Source organism: Apteryx rowi, unplaced genomic scaffold (assembly GCF_003343035.1).
Source record: "Apteryx rowi isolate R43461 unplaced genomic scaffold, aptRow1 scaffold_903, whole genome shotgun sequence".
Classification (NCBI taxonomy): domain Eukaryota; kingdom Metazoa; phylum Chordata; class Aves; order Apterygiformes; family Apterygidae; genus Apteryx; species Apteryx rowi.
The window spans coordinates 42,147-68,495 of record NW_020451209.1 but is presented as its reverse complement, the minus strand read 5'-3'; the positions used below and the strand labels follow the sequence as shown (position 1 = coordinate 68,495).

At 61.5% G+C, this 26,349-nt stretch overlaps 1 protein-coding gene across 1 annotated transcript in view; it reads right to left on the bottom strand.

Moving 5' to 3' along the window:
• The window catches only part of LOC112978208 (dedicator of cytokinesis protein 2-like), an 83,837-nt gene that overhangs the window by 57,212 nt on the left and 276 nt on the right, over positions 1–26,349 (bottom strand). The window contains exons 2-23 of the mRNA XM_026091477.1: positions 24,686–24,769; positions 24,406–24,446; positions 24,072–24,127; positions 23,744–23,840; positions 23,520–23,668; positions 22,892–23,027; positions 22,490–22,644; positions 22,278–22,359; positions 21,005–21,140; positions 19,602–19,677; positions 19,027–19,106; positions 18,393–18,518; positions 17,866–17,990; positions 16,568–16,666; positions 15,939–16,011; positions 14,844–14,947; positions 11,917–12,106; positions 7,638–7,735; positions 7,144–7,233; positions 6,373–6,473; positions 6,095–6,229; positions 35–146 (exon numbers count right to left, since the gene is read on the bottom strand). Of these exons, the coding sequence (XP_025947262.1) occupies positions 35–146; positions 6,095–6,229; positions 6,373–6,473; positions 7,144–7,233; positions 7,638–7,735; positions 11,917–12,106; positions 14,844–14,947; positions 15,939–16,011; positions 16,568–16,666; positions 17,866–17,990; positions 18,393–18,518; positions 19,027–19,106; positions 19,602–19,677; positions 21,005–21,140; positions 22,278–22,359; positions 22,490–22,644; positions 22,892–23,027; positions 23,520–23,668; positions 23,744–23,840; positions 24,072–24,127; positions 24,406–24,446; positions 24,686–24,769 (2,345 nt within the window). The remainder of the gene's footprint in view (positions 1–34; positions 147–6,094; positions 6,230–6,372; positions 6,474–7,143; positions 7,234–7,637; positions 7,736–11,916; positions 12,107–14,843; positions 14,948–15,938; positions 16,012–16,567; positions 16,667–17,865; positions 17,991–18,392; positions 18,519–19,026; positions 19,107–19,601; positions 19,678–21,004; positions 21,141–22,277; positions 22,360–22,489; positions 22,645–22,891; positions 23,028–23,519; positions 23,669–23,743; positions 23,841–24,071; positions 24,128–24,405; positions 24,447–24,685; positions 24,770–26,349) is intronic.

The window sequence follows — 26,349 nt, the reverse complement described above, 5'->3', positions numbered from 1 at the left end:
CCGGACCCCCACGGCAGCCTCCAGCGCACCGTACCTGGGAGAGCAGCGTGGGACCCTCCTGCGGGGATCTCATCAGCTGGTTCAGGGCGAGGAAGAAGCGCTGCAGCGACTGCTCGAACTCGGCCGTCTCCTTCCCCTCGTAGAGCCTGCAAAGGACGGGGCRTCACTGCCGGCCTCGAGCGCCGCTCGCCCGGGCGATGGGCTCTCGCAGAGGCCGTCGCAGCTCGTGCAGCTCCTCGCTGCCCGTTTTGCCCTAGCTAAGCACGGCAGCAAGCCTCCTCGGGCACTTGCTGCTAGGCCACTGGGACAAGTCAGAAGCACTGCTTAAGACAGGTAGAATTAGCAGTATTAAAGCCTATTTGCTCTTTTATAGTATTTTATACACTACATACACATATTTACATATACATGTATATAAACCTCTTTTATACTACTTTATATGACTGAAGTCATATCAAAGGAGCTCAGTGTCTTCCCACCTTAGTTGGAAGCCTACTGAGCACTCCAGGCTGAACATGGAATCGCATTATCRGTCACAGAACAAAGGAATATATTTGGGAAATTTTAGCCATGAGACTTGCAATACTGTGAGAAATATTCAAAACAGTTAATCACATGCAGAATTATAAGAATAAGACTCACCATAATAACTCATTGTGAAAAATAGGTCATATTTGAGCTAATTTATTCAATCCATTGACACAGTGTATGAAAAAGGGAACCCTACTGGTGAATGATTTGCAGGTACAGAACGGAGGAAATTAGGAATAAAAAAGGAATCTATCCTTTGGCTGTGGAGACAGATGTATCTTCCAGCCTAATCTGATCTCCACTTGGAGCGCCAGCCTCCATCGTGACAAGCAAAATGTGTTTTGTTTTTCAGTTGTGCATATTGCAGTAGAACAAACAAGATTTGTTAYTTTTTGCTTACCAGCTATTTTTACTGAATCTAGTTTTTGCAAAGAGTTTGCTTCTTTGTTTTATAAAACTACAATTGGATTGTTTTGCTTTCGAATTCATCCTTCCTCTCTGATAAATGAACCCAAGGGAACATACAAAATACAGATTTGACAGTGGGAACAAGCCTGTTAATTTGCCTGAGGTATCTCAGTTGTGCTAAAACGAATACATGTATCACCTGAGTAACTGTTCCTTTATATCTCATGACCAACTTTCAAGTAAAAAGATAGTTTAGATTCACTCAAGATATTTCCCTCCCTCTCATCCATAGATAAAAAGTTATTAAAAAATGTAAGACCCCCCCCAGAAAACCCTGTTCCTCCAGCCTTGCTCCTTGGATTGCGTGTCCCAAAGCTCTTGGCGTTGTCCTTGGGCTCTTTCCGCATGGGAGCGGGATTTCCCACCGCCGGGCAGCAGCCTGGGCAGCTCCCTGACGTGGCAGGTGCGCACTGATGCTTTGCACAAAAAACAGACATAAGGCCAGGAAATCTGGGACTAAGCTACATGCAAAGAAGCCTKCATGTGTTAAAATAAGCATAACAAAATGAAGGTCCACACACAGTCCTTATTCTCACAACAGTGATACCAGGCAATAATCATTGTTTGTTAGAGATTTGTTAGATTTTTCACCTAGTCCCTTTTGTGATGCAACTACCCGTGACTAAATAGCATGAGTTTTTGAGYTCACCTCAGTCTTAAATTCTTGCCTACAAAATTCTGTAACTTTATATTAAAGATGGCATACATAAATACCATATATTCTTTTTAATGATTTTAAGATATCTTATCAACACTGATTTCTGAACTTTTAAGTAAACCAGAGCACTATAAAGCAGTCAAAGAGTGCATCTCAGTTAAGCCAAGATTACTGCTGATTTGCATTACTGCAGCAGACATGGGTCAATACGGTCTTTAACTCATTACTGACCTGTTGGTTTGGAGGATTTCGTCAAGAAAACATTCAGTAAGAGCCTGTCTTTAAGCCTGGTGCCTCTCAGGTTTACGGACCCTGCGTACGAGCCCCTTTCTCAACTCCTACAGCACTTGGACGCCGACATGCTACTGAGCTCCAGGAGCGTCACAGGAAATCTTTCAAGCGCTGTCAATTAAGCTAGGCAGGAAAATTATCTGACTACCACCACACTAAGCAAATTAGTATGGATGATAATAGAAAAAGAATGATGAAGATGAGTCAATGTGGCTTTTGGAAAGGGAAATCCTGGCTTATAAACCTCTTGGTGCTCTTTTGAAGAAGTCTCCAGCAAAAACATTGAAAGGGATGGTCGGTTGTGATAAGCCTTTTGGAAACCCAAGTAGACGTCAGCCAAGTTCCTCACTAAAGAAAGACTCATCAAGAAACTCAATGACCATGGGATAAAGGGAGGGTTCCTAAATGGATAAGTAACTGGTTAAAAGACAGGAGCAGACGGCAGGACAAATGATCCGTTCTCGCGAAAGAGGAAGTCGCCRAAGTCCCTCAGTGCCGTGTGCTGACCGGGGACAGTCCAACGCATAAAGACCCGGAAAAGAGAACGCGCACGGAGGTGACGAAGTTTGTGATGACGTCCATTACCCGGGGAAGCAGGAGCGGGGGCCGACTGCGAGGCGCTGCAGAAGGACCCGCGGGACGGCGTAACTGGGCCACGCGATACAAAGCAGATGAAGGTGAGAAAGGGCGACCCCAGCTTCCCACACAGACGGCAGGCTGGAGCTGGCCCCGCAGGGCAACGTCTCAGGGCTGCGATAAACCGTTCCAGGGAAACTTCCCTCGGTGGCAGTCAAAAAGCAGAACAAGAATTAGGAATTAACAGGAGAGGAATAGAAAACAAGAGACAATGTCATCACACCATTGCACAAACCCACGGTGCTCCTGAGCAGCGTGCGGCTCTGGCACCCCTCTGCAGAAAAGACAGGATGGAACTGCAGAAAGTTTGGAGAAAGATGATGGAGACACGCAAATACCAGGAACGGCTCGCGGGAGTGATTGGGCTACCAAAACTCAGCTTGAAGACGTGGGGATGCGAGGATGCAAGAGGTCTGCAGCATCCCAAAGGCCAGGTTATTCCAGCAGGCTCAAGCACAGGTGTTACCGATGCCAGTACTGTGGACTCAGCCCCTTTACAACCTACCAGGCTCCAGCCAATGACGCTTCCTAGCCCAGGAGAAGTAGGATGGATCAAAAACGGGGAGCACCCCTCTCCCCGCGGTGACCACGGAGGCCAGATGCAGTGTTGTGCCCTCTGGTTGCGCCCGGGCCGTTGACACCGGCGGGCTGCCGCTTTGATTACCCACGCAGTAACTAGGGACCCTCCTAGGAGGTACTTGAGCTGTTCATCTGACTCCGTCTGTAGCATACATAATCAAATAGATACAGCAATCTGCAGTAACTTATTTTAATTACAACCTAATTTCTTTAAATTATAGACTGTGCACAAGATTTAGTACCGTTTTAAGCATTTAGAAGATCTGAAGAGTTCGTGTTATTCCACTGTTAAGATCACTGAGATAAAGAAAAGATGAATAAAAATACTAAATGTCTTCAGGGATGTCTTTATTTTAATGCAAACTAATTCATAAGACTGCTTGCAGATGCTCCATATAATTAATTTTCTTTGCCGAAAGTTTTACAAGCTGGCGAATTTGCTCTGTATTTTCCTATATAAAGAAGAGGTAGATACCTCAGTTCAGTGATGGAACATCCCCGGAGCCCCTGCAGTAACCGCCTGGCCACGGCAGAGACCCTGGGAGTCACGGCCGAACAATAACGATTAGAAAGCCCAAGAAGAGACAGGGCTTGCAGCACGGAGCATGCCACGGACACAGCGTGTGGCCGTCGCGGTCGATAAGGGGAGCGTTCGGGGGACAGCAAGCGAGACTGAGGATGAAGCGGAGCTCGGCCAGGTCCTCCGAGGCGGTCTCGGTGCTGGGAACTGAACACAGCTTGTGAACGAGAGGCAGAGCCCCTGCCTGCAGCGGACGGGAAGGGCTTCCCGCTCACCCCGGCGCTTCTTCACGGTGCTCGGGATTTTGCACAGACCTAAGCAAACCTGCGCTTCTGCTCTGCTCCGCTAAGCACGCTCCGGAAAACGACCGCGTGCCTGGTTGTACACACCGGCAGCAGGGTCCCAAGCAGCTCTGCGCGTGGCCCCGAGGCAACTGTGCTGATTTCTCAAGCTAATCTGGGCTAATCTGTTCTCTTCTGGCTGCCGTTTGCCGAGGGACGTTGTTTCCTGCCACTCTTTTGGGACCATTTCAACTTTCAGTGCCTTGTACTTGGAATGAAACAGGAACACAGCTTGGTTTTTCTGATGATTCTGATTAGCGGTATTTTCAGCAGTTTTCCACTTCATCTGGAAACTTCTTGCAACCTTCTCTCTCCGGCCAGGAGGAGCAGCGGCTGCGCTCGCCCGGGCTTGGCCACCCCCGGAGTCAGCACAGACCTTCTCRGGGGGGTCGTTTGCCTCGTGGTGCTCCAGGCGGATCAGGGTGGGAAGCAAGTGCCGGGTGCTTCATTCCTGCTGTCCCACTTCTTTCTGTAGGGCTTAACCATACGGCTTCTGCGGGGAAGCACACGGAACCGGGATGGCTCTGGAGGTATCCGGGGTGGCCTGTCCCAGGGAGGACACATCTGCTCTCTCCCTCCGGCCCTCAAAGGGTCACACGGGTCTCCAGGAAGGAGACGACTTTGGAGAACTATCTTCAACGCGTTTCACCTCCTTAACGGGAGCTGCCTGGGGCAGAAAAGGTCCTGTTCACCCCGAGACCGCCCCAGTCCACTCCTGGGGGACCTTCTCGAGGGTTGCAATAGCAAAACGCATTGGAGGTTCGCGTTGAGTGGGGTCGCAAAGCAAGATGAGCCTCTGCAGCGGGGCACGAGCTGCCCAACGGGCGCCTGGGGCGGGAAGGGGCTCGTGCACCCAGATCCCGCTCCGGTCCTCAGGCGAGCTGCCCACCGCGCTCGGCTTTGCTGCACGCCAGGAACACCCTGGAGACTGCAAACGCGTTGTTCACGTTACAGATGATTTAAAAGCACAAGGAACAGGCTGAAGTGCGATGGAGCCGCTCGTGAAGTGGTCGGAGGAGCCGTGCGCACCGCTTAAATTGCAGAGATAGGAGGAACTTCGTATAAACCCTCTGAGGCCAAACCGGTCGTCTTTATTACTGATGTGTCGGCGTGGTCCTTACGCAAAGCGGCAGGAGTCGCCAGGCTAACAGGCTCGCTCTCATCCGCACCCTGCGCAACGGCCACGGATCTGCCATTGCAGAGCTGGGGACGCTCGTCGGGAATGCTATCCGGAGAGCCGGAGATAACGTCGGAAGGGGGAGGAACCACGCGGAGCCGGGCGATGGGATAAGAATTCACAACAACTTGGAAAACCACTCGGTAATAAACAAACTGTGACTCACTGAGGATAAGCGCAAAGTTTTCCTCTCAAAGGAAAAATGAATGAAAAAGCTTCAGCACGGCTCGTGCCGGGGTAGGCAAAGGCTCCTCGGGGAAGAGCAGGAGCGGATCGCGGCTGAGCCTCGGTCGGGAGCAGCGCTGCCAGGAAAGGGCCGTTTCCCAGGCTGGCTGCAGGGAAAGGGCGCTGCCGGCGCGGCGGCAGGAGCGATGGCCCTGCTGGGACCGGGACGCCCCGGGAAAGGGCCCGTGCCCAGCCGCCGGGGACACGGCAACGGCGGCCAAGGCGCGAAAAGCGGCAGCAAAGAAAGGAATAAACGCGTTGGGAACAGGACAAGAAACGCCGGCTCCAAGAGCAGCGAGGACCCCTTGGACCAGACGCCGGCAAACCTTCCCGACTGCAACGCTAGCCGAGCGGCGCGAGGTGCCGGGGCAGCTGCGCTGTGCCGCTACCGGAGGTTTTCAAGAGCACCTTAAAAACCCTCTGCCTGCGGCGGTTTAAGCGGAGGGGCACGGGGTGGCCACGCGACCTCTCCCGGTCCCTTCSGGCCTCGTTTGGCACGACCCGGCGATGACAAGCGCGCGGAAAGAGCCTGCCGCCCCTCGGAAGGGCCCGACGGCTGCGGCGGGGCGGCGAGCGGAGCGGACCCCACTCCGGACCCCGCGGGGCCTCCGCGCCACGGCACCGGCACTGGCGCCGGCAGAGAGGGGGAAGCGATTGCCGCGACTTACTGGGCGAAGAGGCGCCTGGAGCGGACGACGAACTTGAAGACGTACTCGAGGGCCTTGAGGGTGCGCACGAGCGGCTCGCAGGGCTCGCCCTGGCTCACGCGCTCCACGTAGCGCGTCAGCACCGACACCAGCTTCCTGCGGGGCAGCGCCAGCCGCGACGGTGAGGGGGGGCCGCCGCTCCCGGAGCCACCGCCGCTCCCGGAGCCGCCTCCCCTCCGGCGGCACGCGGGCCCAGCAGTGAGCGGCGCCCGGCCCCGGCCCTTCCCCGCGCCACCCACTTGTAGGCCAGCGTGGCGCTGAAGTGCTGCCGGATGTAGGCCTCCAGCACCGCGTTGAAGTGCTGGAACTTCCTGTCGGCGATGAGGCCCACGATGAAGACCTGCGGGAGAGGCGGGTTTCGGGACGAGGGAATTTCGGGGGCCAGACCCACAGCGGCGCTAGCATCCCCCGAGGGAGCCGCTGAGGGCGTCCGAGCCTCCCGCAAGCCCGTCCGCCCCGCCGAGACCGAGCGGATCTCGGAGGCGCGGAAGCGTCCAGCGGCCCCGAATCCAGGACGCTTCGCGGCCGCTCTGCACGGCGCTCGCGCTGTCGCTGCTGCCCGGTGGCTCGGGCGGGMGCGCGGCTGCCGCTCCGACCTGGCTCTCCCCCGGGCTGCTCACCGCGATCGCTCTCGTCTCTTGACGCTGCTTTTACCGCTCGTTCTAGAGGAAACACCTCCGAGCTTTGCTCAGATTGCGGCTACCGCTCTCCTCACCTGCGGAGTCCAGCCACCTCCCAGGGCCAGGACATCCAGGCTCCGCTCAGCCTGCGAGACCGCGGAGCAGCCCGGACGTGGCTGCATGGCCCTGAGCCTTGCACGCCTGAGCAGATTCGGCAAATCCCATCTCAACCCCCCCCCTCAGTCTTACGCCCTTTTAGACACCTCTGGTTATTTGTCTGCTGCATCAGAGCAAAGTGCTGGGCTTCCCTCAGCCTGGCCCAGAGAGGCCTGAAGGCACCCGAAGGCACCCGAAGGCACCTGAAGGCAGGCGAGACAGGGACCCGCTCACCAGGGCGTCAAAGACGAGCRTGTCGTAGACATCCGTGTCCGCATTCTCCATCATGATGGAGAACAAGGCGTCCAAAGTGTCCTGGAGGAACTGCAGGAGAAGAAAGGGTTGTGAGGGCTTGGGCGTTAGCTCCGGCATCATCCTGGATCCATCTCCGACAGAGGGAAAGATCTGTCTCGGGGCAGAACTGCTTTCTGTACTATTTTCTCAGCCTGAGGCTCCCAGCCCTGTTCCCGGAGACAATTCTCCAGCTCGATCTGTCCCAAAAGGGAGCGTGGAGTTCCTCCCTGCGCGCGACCGCCGCGGTGATGCTGCCCGTGCAATACCTCCAGCGCCGTGCCGCCAACCCTCCCCTCCGGAGCGGTGACGTCCCTCTGCCGCGGAGGGAGCGAGAAAGCCCCAGGCGTGGGGGGACACGGCCGGGGGGAGGCGAAGGGCAGGTTCGGGGAAGGGAAGGGGCGGAGAGCGAAGGTGCCGGCAGCCGCTCGTCGTACCTTGATGACTTCCCCTCCATCCACGTTCATCAGCTTCTGGAGGTTTCCGGACAGGAGGCTGGGCTTTGAGCGCCACTTCAGCAGCCCTAGCAGGTTGACTGCAGGGGAAGAAGGGAACGAATTAGCACGGACTTTATTTGCCGCCAGACTTAAAAGTTATTGAGCACCTCCAGCTATGCCAGCAGATGTTCTCTACCGTTCCCATCCTCACTGTCCAGGGCAGCTGGCCCTAACTTGGCAGGGAACGACCCCGGTGGGAAATGCTCCATAAGGGGTGAGGTTGCTCTCCCCCAYGCTGCAAAAGCCCCAGACGCCTGGGAAAAGCAGAGGGGGAAGCGGGCCGGCTGCGCCGTGGCGTTCCCAGCTGCTCTTCGCGGTACTAACGCATGGCCAGGAGGGCGCTGGCGCTCTCTTCCTCTTTACACCCTTGCACAGAGAAAGAAACCAAGAAATAAAACACCAAAAGTCGAACACGAAATAGCGACTTCCTCAAAAACAGGAGTGTTATGAATAAATGCAGTCCGCAGCTCGGCACGGGCAACGGCATTGGCATCTGTGCCGATGCCGATGCTCAGGAGACATTGCACCGTCCCCAGGTACCACAACCCTACGGAGCTGTCGGAGAAGGGATCTCCGGCGCTGGGGTCGTGCCGTGGGATCGTGCTGGGCCGGGGCTGCCGGAGGAGCTCACCCCGTGGGGCCGCTGCCCGGGCAGGCTGGGGACGCCCCTCGCGGCACAACCCTTCCCAGAGCAGCTCCGGCTGCTGCGCAGAACTGCGAGAACATCGTGCGCATCACTTGGAGCACTGCTCCGTATTGCTTGTGCCTCGAACCCTGGCGCTGCTGGGACATCGGAGCGTCGCTGCTGGATGGATGCAGCCACGCACGGCCYGCCGGCGCAGGGGTCGGACCGCGCCACCACGGCAGGCAGGTTCCGAGGTCCGGCAGCGGGGCACGAAGGCAGGCAGCTTTCCTCCTCCTTCCGCGCTGAGCAAACACCTGAAGTTAACAGAAACTGCCTGAGCAACCGCACTTATCCCACAAACACGCTACGTGGGAAACCTAGAGACGTTGAACAGCAAGTTCAGTTAACTGCTGGTTTACAGTCTCTTCCTGTGGGTCTGTGGCCATGGGAAAACGACAACGCAGAAAATAGCCTGGAAGTAAACATCCAGACATGGACCATCAAGCCTGCCACTGCAGATATTTAAAATATTGATCCGGTTTTGTGCAACTTGCTTGTGTGTCTCTGAGCCTGGAGCATCGTGCTGGTGCGAACCGCCGGGCGCAGCCAGCATCCAGGTCGCGCCACACTTAGTGCGGGAACCGCGGTGTCCCCGGGAGCCCTTGCGTGCCAGCGGGCGCTGCTGGCCCTGGCCACGCTGCCGGCCGTTGCCACCCCTCGCTGCGCCCCACCTACCCGCGGCGCCGGCTGCAGCCCTCCCAGGGCGGCCGCGGCTCTGCAAGCTGGGACACGGGCGGCTGTGCCCACACTGCTCCCGCAAGGCGGCCACAGCCCGCAGAGCGTGGCCCCGTGGCATTGCACCGGCTGGCACTGAGCGGCACGGTGCGGCRTGGTGTGACACGGCACGGCACGGCACAGCCAGGAGCAGCCCGGGGCCCGGCACGCTGCCGTCTCCCCAGCAYGCTGCTGCTCAGCATGGGAAGCCCTCCAGCTTTTTTAATACCATAAAGACAAAGCTCAGCTAAATAAACGATTATTACAACAGGAGCTGTAATTGTGCTGCAGGAAGAGAAYTAACTGAACCGTTATGGCCCCAGACCCTACTTGTCCTGATCCGCAATAGCCCAAGCGCCGTTAGCACGGCCGCGATGAGCTGCCGCGTGCTGCATCGCCCTGACTGCGAAGCTGCTGCTCCCGAGTGCCGACAGCCCCTCGTCAGAGCTGCAGTTTCCCCAACCGTGTCRTTAAGATTTAGCAAAAACAGGGCTAAATATTTCAAACCATTGACCTTACAGACAAGGCACTACTACATGGAAAAAAAATTAGGACTACTGCATATGGTTTTCCCCTCCAGGCAGGTTCTATTGCCGCTTGCCTCAGGCACGCAAGTGCAGAATCTGCTCCCCGTCAGTATTGCTATGCAGCATTTTAACTATCCGACCAGTTCACAGTGTTATTTCCACGTTTCCCTGTTATTCACAAAGGAGGACAGACTGTTGCTTTTGCTGAAGCGTCTGCAGGAATGCTCGCACACATACCAAAAACGTAGCCATGGCCTGCGTGCCGCAACTCTGCTGCACAGAAGAGAGCAGTTAAACGTGGTGAACACCCAGGTTGCTGTTCTCCGTTACCTTGGATGTACACCTGCAGCGCTTGCCCTAAACGGACGTTTGCAAGGGCATTCAGACAACGCAACTGTTCTCAGACCTTCAGCAGAGCAGACACCTGACCGTACCCTTGTATCCGTGGTGTTTCCCCTGTTCGCTTTAGATGTGCACGTGAAGCAGTTTGCATAATTGCCAAGCGCTTTCCAGGGCTGTCTGCACCTTTTTGTTCTGCCGTGTCCCAAAATGTTTTCTACAAGGCAAAACCCCGTCTATAAATGCTGATGCATCTGTGTTTGGATGGCAGGCACGCTCTTGGCTGACTTGTGAAGAACTGAGCGAAGGACCTCCAGAGCTAAAAGCCTGAGCTACACAAGCTGAGACACCGCTTTTAAAAACAAGGAGTCCCAATCCCCATCGCGATTTCCGGAGGGCCCAGAGAAGGTCAGGACGTGTTAGATAGCAACACTCAGCAGTTCACTCCCCCTGCCCAAATCGGAGGCGGCGGCTCAGCTCCCTCGGGGCAGTAGCAGATTAATTACCATCTGCAAAGGTTCACGGCAGCCAAGGAGCTGCTAACTACCTGGAGCTGCTGGCAGGGCTCAGCCCCTCCGAGGCGGAGGCGGCCGAGCGCCTGTCGATGCTTGCAGCCTGCTATTGCTTGTTCTCCTTCCCCTGCCTTGGAAAGCTAAATGCTGCTAACCCAGGAGGGCTCTGGAGACAGATAAGCCAAAAGACAACCTTTTAAAAAAAAAAAGGGGGAGGAAAAAAAAAAAAGAGGAACATTATGAGTGATAACCTTGAGCTATAAACGCAGCAATATGCAAATAGAGCCGGTGGCAAATTGTACCCCCATTGGGGAGGTGGGGAAGGAGCCGTGGCCACTGCTGTGACCACGAGGGATGGCAGAGGCGGCTCCGGAAACCCCGGACCACAGCTCCCGGCTGGCCTCGAGCCCAGCGGTCCCTCCAACCCGCCAGCCCTGGCCCTGGAGCGGCTCTTTGCCGTATCGGTAGTGACCGAACTGAAGCGGTAATTCAGTGCCAGCGCTTCTGCCTCCCGGCTGTCGGCCGAGTCTCCTGGCGCCGTGACCACGGGAGCGAGCCCCACGGCGCAGCCACACCGGCCGGACTGTGTCCGGGCACAGCCACGGCCTGGGGCACCAGCCACGGCCCCCGTGCGCCCGGCCACGCCGGCACGCATCGCTCACGCAGCCGCGGTAAATCAGTCGGCCCCTCTGCAGCGCCGCTCCCCCGAACTGGGGCTAGCAAGTCCCCGGGGACAAACGCACGGAGGTTGCGTTTATTCCTCGTTATTCAGGAACGAAAGCAGGCCAGGTCCTGTCCCCAGCCCCGAGGGGAAACGGCACCGCTCAGGAGCAGGGAACCGAGCCTCTCCCATCTCCTCCGAGCCTGGCAGCCACACGGGTGCTGTGGGGCAGCTCTGGTCGCGCCGTGCCCGTGCCGTGCCCGTGCTGGCCATGCACCGGCTGCGGGAGCGCTCCCAGCGCGCAGCACCGCTCACGGACCAGCAGCACCGGGAGCCACAGCCTGGCCCCATCACCGCGAGAAACGGGGTCTGGGGCGGAAACATGGAGCCAGCCGGGGGGACCCAGCTCATCCTGTCCCGCTGGCGATGGCCCTGGCCAGAGCACRGGAGCCAGAGAACAAACCTCCTGCTTGCTCGAGCGGGACTCAGATTTCTGACACGATAACCAGGACACTCAGTGTTGTCATTTCTACAGCTACTTCACAAGGTAGAGCCAACATTTACCTCTCTCATTTCTTTGCTTTTTTGGTGCTTCTGCTAACATAGCTTGAAGTTACGGGTAGGAGGAATATATATTTAGTAACATAAGTTACTTATCAGTGTCTGAATAAAAGGCACCCATCGGAAAGCAGCTAGCGGACTGCGATGGGGCCAGCGCCTCGAGCACCGCGGAGCGCAGCCGGCAACACCAGCGACCGGACCGCTGCGAGCCAGGACTCACCGTTCTGGGTCAATTTTGTAGAGCAGACGAGGGTGGAGATCTGGAAGCTGTCCCGGGCGGACACGCTTATACCCGATGTGCCTCCGCTCACTCGGAACGAGGAACCCGGAAGGATCTTTGGCTCCGACACGTTTCTCGTGGAAGGCAGGTTCAGGTACGAGCTGGCGTCTTCCAGTTTCCGGCTGTCGCCCTGCAACCCAGCGCACATATCAGACGAGCAGGACGTTAAGAGATTCGACCTATCGGACTCAGGAGCCCTTTAGGAGACAGGTGAGCGCTGGTATTATCTTCCCTGACTTTGCTCTGCACAACAGTGCGATAAAATCGGTAGAGCTATGTACAAATCAAGGTAACTCCTACGCAATGGATTCAAAACTTGGTAACGTTAAGCTCTCAAGAGTCATTGCAGTCTGGGAGCCAACATGGGAAAATCAACGCCTGTACCATGGCGGTCCGCGCGGATGGTCCGGCAGGCTCTGCCAACCTTAATTTCTGCAAAAAAAACAACAAAGCTGTTTCCTACAAGGCCCTGCTGGGATCTGTGCTGCCATGACACCCCCCAAAGATGGTACTGAATCACAGCTGGTAAAATCTAGGGAAGAGATAAAAAACAGTGAATGGAAAACAGCAACAGGCAGAGGTCAGCGACAGAGATCGCTCTGGACCACGGCGATGTGGCACATTCGAATAACGTGTTTCAAGGCAGCCGATGCAAGGTCACGCACTGAAGATAGAAAACCAGCRCGTGTGCAAATACGCGCTTAGGTGCGGAGGGTGGTGCCCTGCAGAGCCCCGGGGACGAGGACGGGCGGCCGCACGGGATGCTCTCGCTGTGCCCCAGCGTGGCAGCACACCTGGCAGGCGCCGGGGAGGCCGGGGGGACGGCGCAGGAACCGCTGCACGCGCAGACCCCGCCGGGCGCACACGGGGGCCGTGCAGCCGCTCGGTGGGGTGCAGGTTGGTCTGGCCGGGTCCGGGTGCCGGTGACCCCCCTTTTCCATCTCTGCTTGGCCCCGGGCGAAGGAAGCATCGCTGCGGTGCTGCTGCATCTCCCTGAGGCTCCCTTGCTGCTTGGGAACACAGTGTGCTGCTTTTTCCTATCCGCAGCCTTTCTGAATAAACTTTCTGCTGAAGGTCAGACAAAGATTGCAAAATTGTTTGTTTGTTTTTCTCTTCAGCGTGCAACTTTGCCTAGCGATAACTACAATTTCCAGCTGACTCACATAAGGCACTCCAYTTCTTTGGAGGGCAGCTAAGCCCTGACAGGGTAAACTGGCTTAATTTCAGACCTTTCTCTACCAGCATAAGATCAAGAGGTCTGAAAAGCTAAAAGCATATAATTCACATTCCCCTGGCAAACAAAGATAAAAACATGAAATAGCTCCTGACTCCCAGAATCACCCCTCAGCGTTCGCAGGGAAGAGCAGAAATCTTCTGTTGGATCGGCTGGGGGAGAAGACGAAGCAAAACACGGAAACTTTAACTTATGCAGAGGACGAGGATGCTGACGAGCGTAATGGGCTCGGTGAGGGCAGCAGCAAATGTTTAAGGACTAGAAAAATCATCCAAAAGCGCGACGCACGAGGAGTTGCTCTTGCTGCTCCAGGCAGCACCAGCGAGCCTTGAAGGAGCACGGCGCTCGTGCTACGTGCTGCGCTCTGGCGAGGATGAGGACGAGGACGAGGACGAGGATGAGGACGAGGACGAGGATGAGACCTCCCCGGGAGCGCACGGGAAACGCCTGCAGCCTTGCAGGTCACGTATCCGGGAAGCACTTAAAGAGTTTGGATGCTTTGCCTGATGAGAAGGCAGAAGAGGGACGTGATATCATGTTTCAAAAGCATAAAAGACTGATGGGGGGAAAAGCACTGATCTCCATGTCCGTGCTGGAATAGGACCAGACATCAGAAAAATGATAAATGAGAAACAACAACGATAGCGCGGCACAGGGATAAAACATCTGGGGAAGCTGGAGAGTGCCCATTAGCAGAAGCGTTTAAGATCGAGACTGGGGCAGGTAGTGAAGACCCTGCCGGAGGGCAAGAGGATGGACCAAAGGAGGGCTCGCCTGCGTCTTGGCTGAGGCCAGCTGCACTGCTACTAAAGCAGGCAGCGGACACTAATCTGCACATCTCAAAAAGACGCAAGACCTGTGAAGGGAGGTGGGTTTACCCAGAGTAACTATGAGGACGTGTCCAGGAACAGCAGAGCAAAGTTACAGAAAAATTCAGTTAAATATCAGGAATAGCCAAGCGTCTGGGAGTGGAAAATCACCTCCTAGAGGAAAGGCTGGAGCTCCATTGCCAGAAGGGATGATGAAACACTGAACGCGCACACAAAAAGCCTCCTGAGCTCACTCTTGCAGCGAGGGACTAACTCACAGCCCTCCCGTCTCCCGTGTCCGCGACTAATCCCAGCTCCCAGAGAGGAGGGGAGCAGCCACACGAGCAGACAGACAGGTTATTCATACGGCCTTTTACACTTCAGCATTGGAGCCAACTGAATTTTTTAAATGAACAGTGATTCCTCTCTGCATTTCCTCTCTGCTCTCTCAGAAGGAAAAAACAAGCAGCTTTAAGGAGCCAAACCCTGGTGAAATCAGGCAAAATGTAGAAAATATCTTCATGGGCCATCTTCCCCCCCAGTTCTGATACCTTTTTCTAAACAAAACTTGTCATTAGCAAAGGAGCAGAGCAGAGATCAGAGAAGAGGTGTGCAGAGAGCCGCAGCAGGTCCCCAGACAGCCAGAGACAGACAGGACGCGAGGACTGGAAACCACCCAGAGGGGCTTTGGGCACGTGCTAGCAGCGCAGCAGCTCCCGCACCGCCCGGGGCTCTGCCCGACCCGCGTGCAGTCTGCTGGGAGCGCACGCATCCTGCGCTGCCTTCTATTTCATTGGAGTCGCTTTGCCCAGCTCTGCTAGTACCTTATACAGTAAAAGGTCATGTTCTCCATCACGTAGGGTTGTACCATCAGGTCGCATCAGCTTCACGAAGGCCATGGAGAAAATCCTCTCGCTTTTGTCTTTAGCTAGGAGAGACAAAAACACAGAGTAGGTGAAGTGGGTTCAGGAACAGCCCGAGGACGCGTTGCATGGGCACGGAAAGGGCAGACGCAGCCCAGGGGCTGCAGAGCGGGAGCAGCGGGCCCCTGCCCTCCTGCAGCTGGAGTCTTTTCCAGAGAAGGTGGTGCCAGAGAAATCATTTTTCTTTTCCTGAAGCCAGCGGGCTTTGCACAACGTGCAGTGAGACCGCTTAATCTCCTTGATGCACTTGGGAGAAGTATCTGCTTGCAATTGCTGGAGAACAGCAAAGAGAGGGAAAGGAGAAACGGATGATGCACAGATAGAGGAGCTGCTGACACTGGGAGCACTGTGCTGCCCGGACAAATGGCCATCGGAAAGTCGTCTGGACGAGAACCAGATGGGGTTTTGGGCAGGGTCACGCTGGCGAGCAGCAGTCGCAGGTGCAGGTCTCCCAGTCGTACCCACCGTCCCTGCCGCCAGAGACGGCCCTCGTGGGCCTGACCCTCTCCTGCAGCAAGCCTGGGGAAGGTGCCCGGGAGCATCGCAGCGTGCGGCCGCACCTCGTCTTAGCCCACGGGCTCTTCAGCGCTGGGAAGCGGCTGACAGCAGCACCCCGCTCCGGGAGCAGCTGATGCTCCTGGCCCCATGCTGCAGCCCACAGCAGCCAAAAGCCACAAGACAGAGAAGAGGCTCCAGAGAGCCAAGCGCAGACAGCCAGGGCATGGTTGGCGTGCAAGAGGCAGCGACTTCCCAGGGATCCGCTGCCTCACCATGGGCAGCTGGGGCACAGAGCAAACGGGGATGACGGCGTGCTTCCTCCCATGTCTGAGCCCAGATTTCACAGCATCCCTGATGTATTCTTACACGGGTGCAAGGTGAGGACTGCTCACAGGGTGCTCGTGTTTGTGCAGCCCCCAAGCTGCGGAAAGACCATCTCCGTTCCAGCCTTTGCTGGGAACATTAGCAGAGGAAGACCAGAAGAAGAGAGATACTTACAGTCACTGGAGGAGCGATGCCTGAAGGTGAATCGTAGGTGGGTCTTGTGGACATCTTCAATGGGAACAGCAATCTGAGAGAGAGGAGCCCACGTGAGCACAGTGGGGCACAGGCTGGATGACCTGGCTGGCAGAGACCCCTTTGTGCCTGAGCTTGGGCAAAGCCTGCAGCGAACCATGAATTTGCTTGAATCCAGTCCCATGTGCTTTTCTTCCAATTAATGAGGCTGAATTAGAGGCAGGTACGTGTCCTGTGCCTGTGTCCGTATGCACGTAGGTCGCTGTGCAGGTGCACATCTGGGTGCTGTCACAGACCCACGTACCTGCACACCTCCACCGCTTCCCCGTATCTCCTGCAGGTGCGGCTCCATCGGCAGGACACACGGCTGAGCCCGTGGGAAGGCGGCAGGGAGAGGTGCGTGCGGCACAGGGGACCACCGCCAGCCAGGAGCACGCTCATAAGCCTGCACCCCAAAGCTCCTTGCAAGCAGGGTCACCGTGGACATCTGCCTCCCTGCTCGTGGGGTCCAGCCGGAGGAGACCTCACCAGGGACACCAACCACTGAGCCCACCACAACCCCTGCGGCAGAGGTCCCACCTCAGCCTCCACATGAGGAGGCTCATACAGACCTTCACCGTCTCCATCCATCGCTGGTGTCGCTGCTGGTAGTAGACCACAGAGCGATACTCGCTTACCGGCTTGTCCCCTGCACCATGGTAGATCACATTCTGCAAAGAGACGCTTCGTGTTCAGCTTTTGACATTGCTTGCTACAGCTCTTCCTTGGACCAGAGATACTCGAAGGCCTGGAGAACTTTGCACCCCCCATTAAGCCACACCAGCCCCCACCCCGGGGTGCTCCAGCCCCCCTGCCCACCAAGCAGGCTTGGCCTCCTGCCCATCCGCTGCGTTCCCACCCCGTGTCCCTGCACCGGGACATCTCTTGCTGGCTCCCGGTCTCGCTTCTCAGCACGGCTCGCGTGGGGCCGTGAATAGGGACCGGCTGCAGACAGGATTCCCCGTGCCACATCCATCTCGGCAGGGCCTGGCTGCCGTCTCCGAAAGGAGACAGCGAGGGACGCATGACCCCCCAGGGCATTTCCAAGACTTGACTTCTGTTGCAGCATGGGAAATTCATTATCACAGATAGAGAAAGAGATGGGGGGAGACTGCGCCTCTGGAAAAGCCCAGCAGAAGCCTCAGTAATTAACAACCTGTTTCTCACAGGTCAGATAAGGATTGAATTTGAAATGAAAGCCAACACCCTGGAAGAGAGGTGGGACAGCAGCCAGCTGTGTGACCGGGAGAAATCTACGGCTGGCTCCGAGCCTGCTCCTCCGCACGCTCTCCCGCTGCCCGCTCCGTGCAAACCCTTCCCGGGCTCCTGCCGCCCTCCACGGCAGCATGTCGCCTCCCTGGCTCCAGCATGAGTCTCACGCCGGAGCTGGGGAGGAGCCMGGCGTCCTGGAGCTTTCCGGGAATGGCCGGGGGTTTCTGACAAGCCTTAAGGGACTATGATTTTTTGCCTATCCCCTCCAATCGCTTTTCCGAATCTTTATTTAAAGACCAAGGCTATTCGAAAGGATAACTTCAAGAGCTCCAGTTTGCTGGAAAGGAGGCTATTCCAGCCCCTTTGTGCCAAGGAAATGGCTGAGAGTCCTCCAGCCATAACTGAGGCCGGCACGCCGCGGAGGGGGCGCAAGGACAGGGCACGCCGGGTCGAAGCAGCGGTCCCCAACGGCAGACACTGCCCCGGGCGGGCAGGCTGTGTCCGTGCCGGAGGGGACGCCCACCACGGCTGGCTCCGTGCCCTCCGGCATGAGGAGCCCAGTGGCGCACTCAGAGCATCCCTGGCGTGAGAACATTCCCCTTTTCCCGACAGCCGCCTTCCCTGCCGCACAGTGCCCGCTCCGGCCGGCACGCCTTACCGGCACCACGCTCCCGGCCTCGTCGCAGACGCACACTGTCACCTCCACGTTCTTCTGCGTCTTCTTGTTGCCCTTGTCAAACTCGCCCTGCACCAGCGTCAGGTAGATGTCGTTCCGGACGTCTCCTAGGAGGAGCCGCGCGGGAAAGCCCGGTGAGGCCAGGGACACCGGCCCCTGTGCAATGCCGCACTCGGAGCCAGCAGGATCGTTGAGGGATGCGCCAGGCGAGAGCTCTGGCAAAGCACGTGCTGCTCCCGGGCAGCCTCGCAGGACCTGCCCCGTGTCTGGAAACCCTGGCAGTGCTGCTCCATCCCAGCATCACCACCACGTCCCAGCACCGCTGGCAGCAGGGCCCCGCTCCCAAGTGGAGCCGTGTCCCCATCCCATGTGTGCACCCTTGCTCGCGCCCACATCCCTCCTGGCACGCTCCGGGCGAGCTCCAACGCCACCACCCCTGTGACGGCGGACAACGGCCACCCCGGAGGCGCGGCAATGCCGGGCGGCCGCGGCACGTCCCTCCCGCTTGCCTGGCATGATGACCTCCGGGTAGCCCAGCTTGCGTGCCACCACCGTGCTGCGGTCCACGAGGTGGGGATGGTCCTTGCGCACCTGGCTCAGGTCCCCCCAGAGCATCTTCAGGGACACCCAGAACCCTGACGGGGGCAGAGACGGGGTCGGTGCCGTGCCAAGCGCCGGCCGTGCACCTCCTGCGGCTCGTCCGGGCACCGGGCTGCAGGGYGACCTGGACAACGCTCCGTGCTCCCGGGAGCCGGACCCGGAGAGCGCTCTGCATCCCGCAGGGACACACCAGACCCTCTGACCCACAAGGGGGACCCTGCTGTCTGGATGTCTTCTCCAGCAGGGACAGCCACATACCCTTCCCGAAAACGTCCTCTCTCGTGTTCAGCTTGGGAGGAAATCGGCCCTCTCCCCTGGGCAGCCCCCGCTCGTGCCCTAAATACTATTTGCAGCTGTCTCCGAGGCCTGGCAGCCCCGGGCGGTGCGGAAAGCGGCCGATGCCTCCTGCGGGGCTCAGGGCTCGGGTGGGCATCGGGTGGGCAAGGGCCTCCCCGTCCCTCCAGGGCTCCGACGCCGGCTGTCAGGGCAACGCACGCATCCGCCCGGGAGCGAGCTCAGGAGCAGCCCGCGCGGGGCGGCTACCTTGGCCTTTGTGGTTGATGTCCTTCCCTTCCACAGCCTTCCTTATCATGCCGTGCAGAAAGTCGTTGTCGGCTGCTGCCCTGCCAACGCCAGAGCACGGGAGGGGTTGGGAAGCGCTTCCCGCTGGGGGGACGCGGAAGGCGCCCCGCACCGCCGGCACCCGCAGGGCTGCCGGGAGGGCGCGAGCGAACAGAAAAACATGATGCCCCCCCAGCCCGCGCAAGCCCCCGGAGCGGGCTGCCTCCGAGCCCCGGGGGAAGGTGCACGGTAGCGTCTGCAGCCGACACGGGATGCGGTCCCCGACCCGAACGCCTGGGAGGCAGAGCTTCAGCAGGGCTTTCAGGGGGGCTCTTTCCATCTCTCCGTATCCTGCCCATATAAAAACCTCCTTTCTGACCTTACTGAGTTCCTAGGCCTGGGGACGTTGTGTCCCAAGGAGCTCCACAGTCTTGTTTAATAGGAAAAACCTATTTTGGGCGCCCTGGGCTCCGCTGCAGCCCCTCTCCCCGTGCTCGCCCGGGTCCTGCGGAGCGCCGAGGCCGGCGGCCCCGTCCCACCGGCGCGGCGGTACTCACAGGTGCACGGGAATGAAGTGCTGCTTGTCCTCGTCGCTCTCGCTCTTCCCCTTGGTGATGTCCGTGATGTCCATCACTGCAGCGGCACGGCGGCGTGGGGCGGCTGCTGGAGGCGCGCGACGAGCCGCCCCGAGGACCGCGGCTCCGCTCCGGGAACGCCGCCCCGTCCCCCCGGCTCCCCTCTCCGCCCGGCTGCGGCACCGCCTCCGGGCTGCCCTCGGCCTCATCCGGGCCGGGGCCTCAGCGGTCGCCATCCCGCTCTCCTGCCCCGAGCGGAGCGGGACCAGCACCAGGGCAGAGCCGCAGCTCCGGGCTTGCCGTGTCCCCGCTGCCACGCGGCCCTGGGCAAGGCCACGCAGGGACAGCGCTGCTGCCAACCGCCAGGTTGGCTCCGAGCTCCTGGGCAGGTTTTGGCCAAAATAACCCGAATCTAGAAGGCCTCCATCGGCCACAGGCACGGGGGCTTCGGCCGCAGGATGGACAGGGCTCTGCAGAGCAGGCGCCAGGGCAATGGATCTGCTCCGCTCCCCGGGGACGCGCTCAGCTCAGAGCGCAATTAGCTGCCGTGTGTTAATAATTCACCTGGTAATTACTCCATGGCTGAGGTCCTAGCGCACACTAATTAGCCAATTAAAATCAATAATTTCCTACCAAGCCCATCTGATGAGGATCGATATCCAGAGCAGGAGCATTTGTCAGAGCACGGGTGCAGGGGGATGCGGAGGGAGCTCCCGCGCTCCCCGCTCCGCTGGGGCCGGGACCAGGATGTGCCCGCGGCCCCAGGGCTGCTCCCTGGGGAATGACTGCCGCGTCGCCTGGCCGTGGGGCGACGACTGCACCAGCCCCGCCGGGGCGGGCGCCTTGCAACCCCGGGGCCGCCTGCAGGAAGCCCCCGGTACGGAGGAACCATCTTGCTGGAAAGGATGAGGCGACGCCAGCCTTGAGCTCGCGCTCGGCTTCGGCTGCCGCGGGAGGAGAAAGCCGAGGGTTTTTCGGCATGCAGAAATCCGTGCCGGATTTCCAGGCGCGCGCGGGGAAGGCCCTGCGCCTCGCCRGGGGGCTGCAGTGGGGCCAGGCTGGGGAAGGGGCAATAGGGCAGCAGAGCCCAGCGCTCAGGGACCGGCCCCAGGAAGGGGAACTCGTCGTCCGCTGCGAGGACGCCGCTGCAGAGAGGCGAGCGAGGGTTGGCGTCCGCGTGCGGGCAACAGGGAGCCGGTGCACCGCGGAGCAGCTTCTCCAGGCAGCGGAGGGTCCGGAGCAGCCCTGGGACAGGCAGGCTCCTGYGCCCACCCCAATCCGCTGCCCAGGGCCCAGCAAGCCGGCACCCAGCCTTCGGCGTGGGAAGGGATCCGCTCGGGCAGCGCTGGGGCCCCTTGCCAGAGCCTGCGCAGAGCCCGGCTCACCTGAGATGCCGAAGGGCCGCCGGAGGCCCGTGCTGAGCTTCCGGCTGTAGGTCTCCCTGAGGTCCATGCGTCCCACCCGGATGATTTGACACACCAGGAAAAGCTTCTCCCGTTTCAAGTCTTTGCTGCCCAGGTCCTGGGGGGGGAGAGAGGGTCGGGCGCTCGCAGCACAGCGCAGCACGGGAGAGGGTCCAGCGCCGGCGCCGTGCCCCGCGGAGGGGCTCAGCCGGGGGCACCACGGGAGCCCGGGGTATCCGTCCCTCCCGGGCGGTCCCCAAAGGCAGGACAGGGTGTCCCCGCAGCATGCGGAGCAGGCACAGGGGAGCTCTGCCCATGTCCTCGGGAGGCACCGGCGATGCACGCGGCGCTGGGCACGCGGCAGCCGGCAGCCAGGCGCTGGGCACGCCGCAGCCGGGGAAGGCGCTGCGCCTCGTGCCGGGCCGGGAAGCGCGGCTGGGGCTGGGAGCACAGCTGCAATGAGGGCAGCTGCAGTGGCGAAGGCGAGCGTGCGGGTGGCACAGCACCCGGGTCCCGCGGGCGCCAGCTTCCCCCCTGGGCCGCGGCACGGGGCACAGGCCGCGCCGGAGCGGCGGAGGGACGCGCTGCCAACGCCAGCACCGGGCAGAGGTCGGGAGCGGGCGAGAGCTGCCGGGCGCTGGAGCCAGGGGACTGCGGGGCTGGAACTGCTGATGCTGCTCATTTGCACTGACTTTCCCGGTTCGCCTGCGTATCGACGGCTCTGCTTCGGCCGTCCTGAGGGTCAGCGCAGCTCTGCTTGTGCAGCGGGAAAACTGCTCCGTCAGCAGGAGCTGCTCCTCGCCTGCCCTCCCGGGAGGCGGCAGGAAACAGGGATGAGCCCGGCTGCGGAGCAGGGATGGAGCAGGGCCAGGGCACGGGGGCCAGGCAGGCTCCGTGCGCAGCAGTGTCGTCCCCAAGGGGCAGCCCCACGGCCAGGGCTCAGACCCCCGGGGCCGGGGGAAGGGTCTGTGCGAGGAGCTGCACGGCYGGGGAGGGGTCACGGCAGAAACAGGCAGCAAGGAGAGAGCGCACAGAGTGGGAAAAGCGGGGATTTGGGTGTTGAGAGAGGGACGCAGGCTATGGCCGGGTCCTGCTGGGTCGCCGGGTCCCCCGTGCACGGTGCCCTGGCGCACAGAGCCGCGGGGCTGCGAAACGCTGCGCCCCAGCGATGGGCTCCGGCGGACAGCGAGGGCAGGCGGCGGGGGCGCGCGCTGCTCTGCGGAGAGCGCTGGGTCTCGGCCCCGGCGGGGCTCACCGTGAAGATGACCTTGAGGTTGTTGAGCAGCTCGATGTCCTGCGGGACCCCCGTGCTGGCCCAGCGGATCACGTAGTTCTCGCTGCAGGGCCACACGAGAGCATCAGGATCGCCGCGCCGCGCCAGGGCCGGGCAGGCGCCGGGTCTGCAGGCGCCTCCGCAAACAGGAGGGCTCCGGGCCAGCGCCGCCAGCCCCCCGCGCCCGGCCTCACCTGATCATCCGCTGCTCCGCGGGGTCGTACAGCGCCATGAAGAGCTGCGCCTCCTCGCCGATGTTGCAGACGAAGTTGCGCACGCAGAGGTAGAGGCTGTGGGAGGGCAAAGCCGACAGGCGGGCGCTGCAGCCCAGCTCGCTCTGCTGCGGGCGCTGCGGGGGACGAGGACGGTCAGCTCGGGGCGCCCGGCGGCCCCACGCCGCGGCCCCTCCATGGGGCAGCCCCCGGGCGCAGCCCCAAGAGCCCCGGGTGCAGCCGCGCCACGTGCACACAGCCGTGCCGTGCAGCTGTGCAGTGCCGTATGCAGCTGTGACGTGCCGGACGCAGCCGTGCCATGCCGTGCTGGATGCAGCCGGCTCCGGGCACCGCGAGGTCGGCATGCCGGGCGCTGGCGCTCACCGTCTCCTCCTGGATGCGCTGCGTGATGGTCTGCGCGGCCTTCTTGTGCGCCTGGAAGAGGCTGATGACGCTGGTCCTGTCGGGGTCCAGGATGTTCTCGTTCTCATCCCGCACCACCAGGTCCAGTGCAAGGATCCTGCGGGAGACAGGCAGGGGGTGAGGAAGGACCCGCACTGTGCTGGGTAAGGTCCCAGCCCACCACCCCGCCGGGACCGGCCTGGCCCAGCATCCTCCCCCYGGGCACACCATCCAGGATGGCACCGGGTCCCCCGAGAACCTGCCGGGAGCACAGGGCTGCAGGGGCCTGGCCGGGATCCCGACCCCCCACGGCCAACGGCAGACCCCTGGGAAGAGGCAGGAGCAGGGCAGCCCCAGGGACGTGCTCCTGCCGTGGCCCGGGCTCATGGGCGATATCCCTTTGCTGGGCGGCTTGTGCGCCTGGCTGAGACCTGGGTCCCATCATGACACCCATCGGCTGATCCAGACCAAAGCCCAGCTACGGGCTGACCTGCAGCAGAAGGACAGGGCAGCCCTCGGCCCCATGTGAGCCCGTGCTGGGGCGGCGTCGGCCCCGGGAGGCAGCAGATGCACCCACGACCCCCTCGCCCCCGCGGTGCCCCGCTCTCACTTGTTCCCGTAGTCGATCTTGCTGGTCACCTCCTTCTTGAGCTGCAGGAGCTCGTCCTTGGGCAGCGTCCCCGAGAGCAGCTGCGAGCGCCGCTCCATCAGCTCGTGCATCATGTGCTTCACCTGCCGGTACCRCTCCGTCTGCCCCGCCTGCGGGCAGCGAGGCCGGGTCACCCTCGTGCCCCGGGTCTCCCCGTCCCCCCCCGGCCCGCGCCGGCTGCTCACCACGTAGAGCTGCTTCCAGATGGTGGCCCACTCGCGCAGCGTGGTGGTGATCTCCTGCACCATGGGCATCTCGGCGGGGACCAGGCTCTCCTCCGCCCTGGGGAACACCGCCAGCGCCCCTGCAGCACCGCGCGCCCCGGCCCCCGCCAGCGCTGCCGGCTCGGGCTCCGGGGGGTCCCTGGAGCTGCCTGCGCCCGGGTCGCATCTCCGAGCCGCCTTCCCGCCGCCCGCGCAGGCAGCACCCGGGCAGGGGCAGAGCCCGGCGCGGGCAGGAGCTGGGCAGAGCCCGGCGCCAGGCGTGCGACAGACCCTGCGCCCCGGTACCTACCCCCTGCGCTCCACCACGGCGCCCTTCAGGTGGATCAGCGAGGCCGGGAAGATGCCCTGCGGAGAGCCGGAGCCGTCAGCGCCCACGGGGCTGCGGTGGGGGAGGGTCCATGGGCCCCTGCGGGCACAGCCCTCCCCCGGGTGCCCAGGTTGGGGGGTCCCCACCCCGGGACRGGGGCTCCCCCGTGGAGGGTCCCCCGGGGTGGCGATGCCCCGGGTGCCCGGTGCATCCCCTCCGCCAGGATCCCACCCAGCCGGGGCCAGGCGGAGCCTCCCGGGGGTGGGGGGGGGTCAGGCCCGTGCCCACCCCCTCGCCGCCAGCAGCCCCCACCTACCGGGGCAGCCCTGTTCCTGAGCGAGTAGCCGCGATACCAGCCTGCAAGGGAAGGACAGACCATGAGCCGGGCTCGGGCACCCGACGGCCCCCAGCAGGGCAGCGGCGGGGCGGGGGGTGTCTGCAGCCAGCGCAGCCGGGGGGGGTGCACAAGTCCCTGGTGCTGGGGTGCACCCCAGCCCCCCAAACGCCTCCCTGCTGGGGGGGGGGGCAGGCAGCCCCAGTGTCGGGGTGCAGCCGCCCAGCCTGTTCCACGCAGGAGCAGCGCGGGGCCCCCTTACCCTCGGACGCCTGCAGGATGTGCACCGTCTCCCCGATCTGCAGCGGCAGGTGATGCTCGTTGGTGCGCGGGAAGTTCCACAGGGCTGGGGAGAGAGCGACGCCGTGGGACGGGGCCCCTGCTCCGCACCCCCCCCGAGGCCCCCGGGCACCCTGGTGCTCCGGCCGGTGCGCCCCGCGGCAGCCCTCCCCGCGCGGGGCAGAGCCGCTCGGCCCCGAGCCGCCGGGGTGCTGGTCTGCGCCGTGCCCCAGCCCACCCGGCTGCAGGTCCCAGCCCCTCGCCGAGGCGGCTCGGGGCCGGTTCCTGGGGACGGCGGCGAGGGGAGCGGGGCCAGCGGGAGCGCAGAGCTCGCTGGCGGCGAGGCGCTTCCTGCTGCGGCGCCGGCTGCTCCGGGACCCGGGCTGCGGTTAGTCCCGCCACTATTTCTGGCCCCGGGGCTGGTGACCGCTCCGTCTGGGTCCCTTGGCAGAGACGGTCCTGGCTGGTCACCCTGTGCCCGGGGCAGGCTCCCGCTGGCCGTGCCAGTGCCTGGCGGATCCATCCCTGCTGGGACTGCGCGTGCCCGCCGCCCGCTCCGGGCCTGGCCAAGCTCACGGACACAGGCTGCATCGCTGCGATGCACCGAGACCGGCGCCGCTCCCCTGCGCCGCCCCGGCCCTGCCTGCAGCCCCGGGAGCCGGGCTGCCCCACCGCGAGCCCTGGGCTCCCGCAGCCCTGCCCGCCGCACCAGGTCCCCAGGCCAGCCTGGCCCCTGCCCGGCCCCGGCTCGCTCCCCGGCCGGCTGCACCACGACGGTCAATGTCCTGGCAGGCACGAGCGGGCATCTGCGGCTCTGCTCCCGCTCTGCTCCCGGCCCAGCGCAGCACCCCAGCACCCCACGGGGGGCTCAGCCCTTGCTCCGCAATGCTGCTCGCAGCTCGAGCAAAGGACACGGGAAACAGCCCCGGCCAGAAACGGGAAGAGGCGCAGGGCTGCGAGGGCAGGCGAGTGCAAGGAGAAGTGCGTGATGGTGCAGAGGGAACAGGCTGTGGGGTCAGTGTGGGGCTGGGGGCTTGGTGCTGGCTGGGGGGGGGGGTCAGCAGAAGGGACAGGGCTGCCCAGGGCTTTGCCCTGCTCAGTGCAGAGGCTGGGGGCAAAGACCCAGCCAGGCCCTGGGCAAAACGCAGGACAGCTGGGAGCTCTCCAGGCACCTTCCTGCGGACAAGTCATAAATGAGCTGACGAGCCCTTGGGTGCGGGATCCTGCGGGTCATTAACAAGCTAATGAGCCCTTGGGTGCAGGGTCCTGTGCTTCATCAGCCGGGCTGGGCTCCAGCTCCCTAGTTCACACGAGACAGCCAGATCCTGTGCCGAACGTCAGAGACGCTCAGCCCTCGGCCCCGCGGCTTCCCTGGCTCCTGGGTGCTCTCCGAGCTCCCCGGGCACCTGCCCTGCTCAGCTCCCCGTCCCCACCGGGCACCGGCAATGCTCAGCCTCCAGGCTCCTGAGCCCTGCCAGGGATTGCACGGCCCCCCCCTTCCCAAGCCCTGCGTCCCCCAGCCCGCCCCGTGCTCGTTCCTGCATGCCAGCGTCGCGGCGCCGCCCGCCAGCCCAGCCGGCCCGGCACCGCAGAGCGCAGCTGCGGTTCGGCCCCGCGCCGTCACCCTGCCCCGCAGCACCCGCAGCA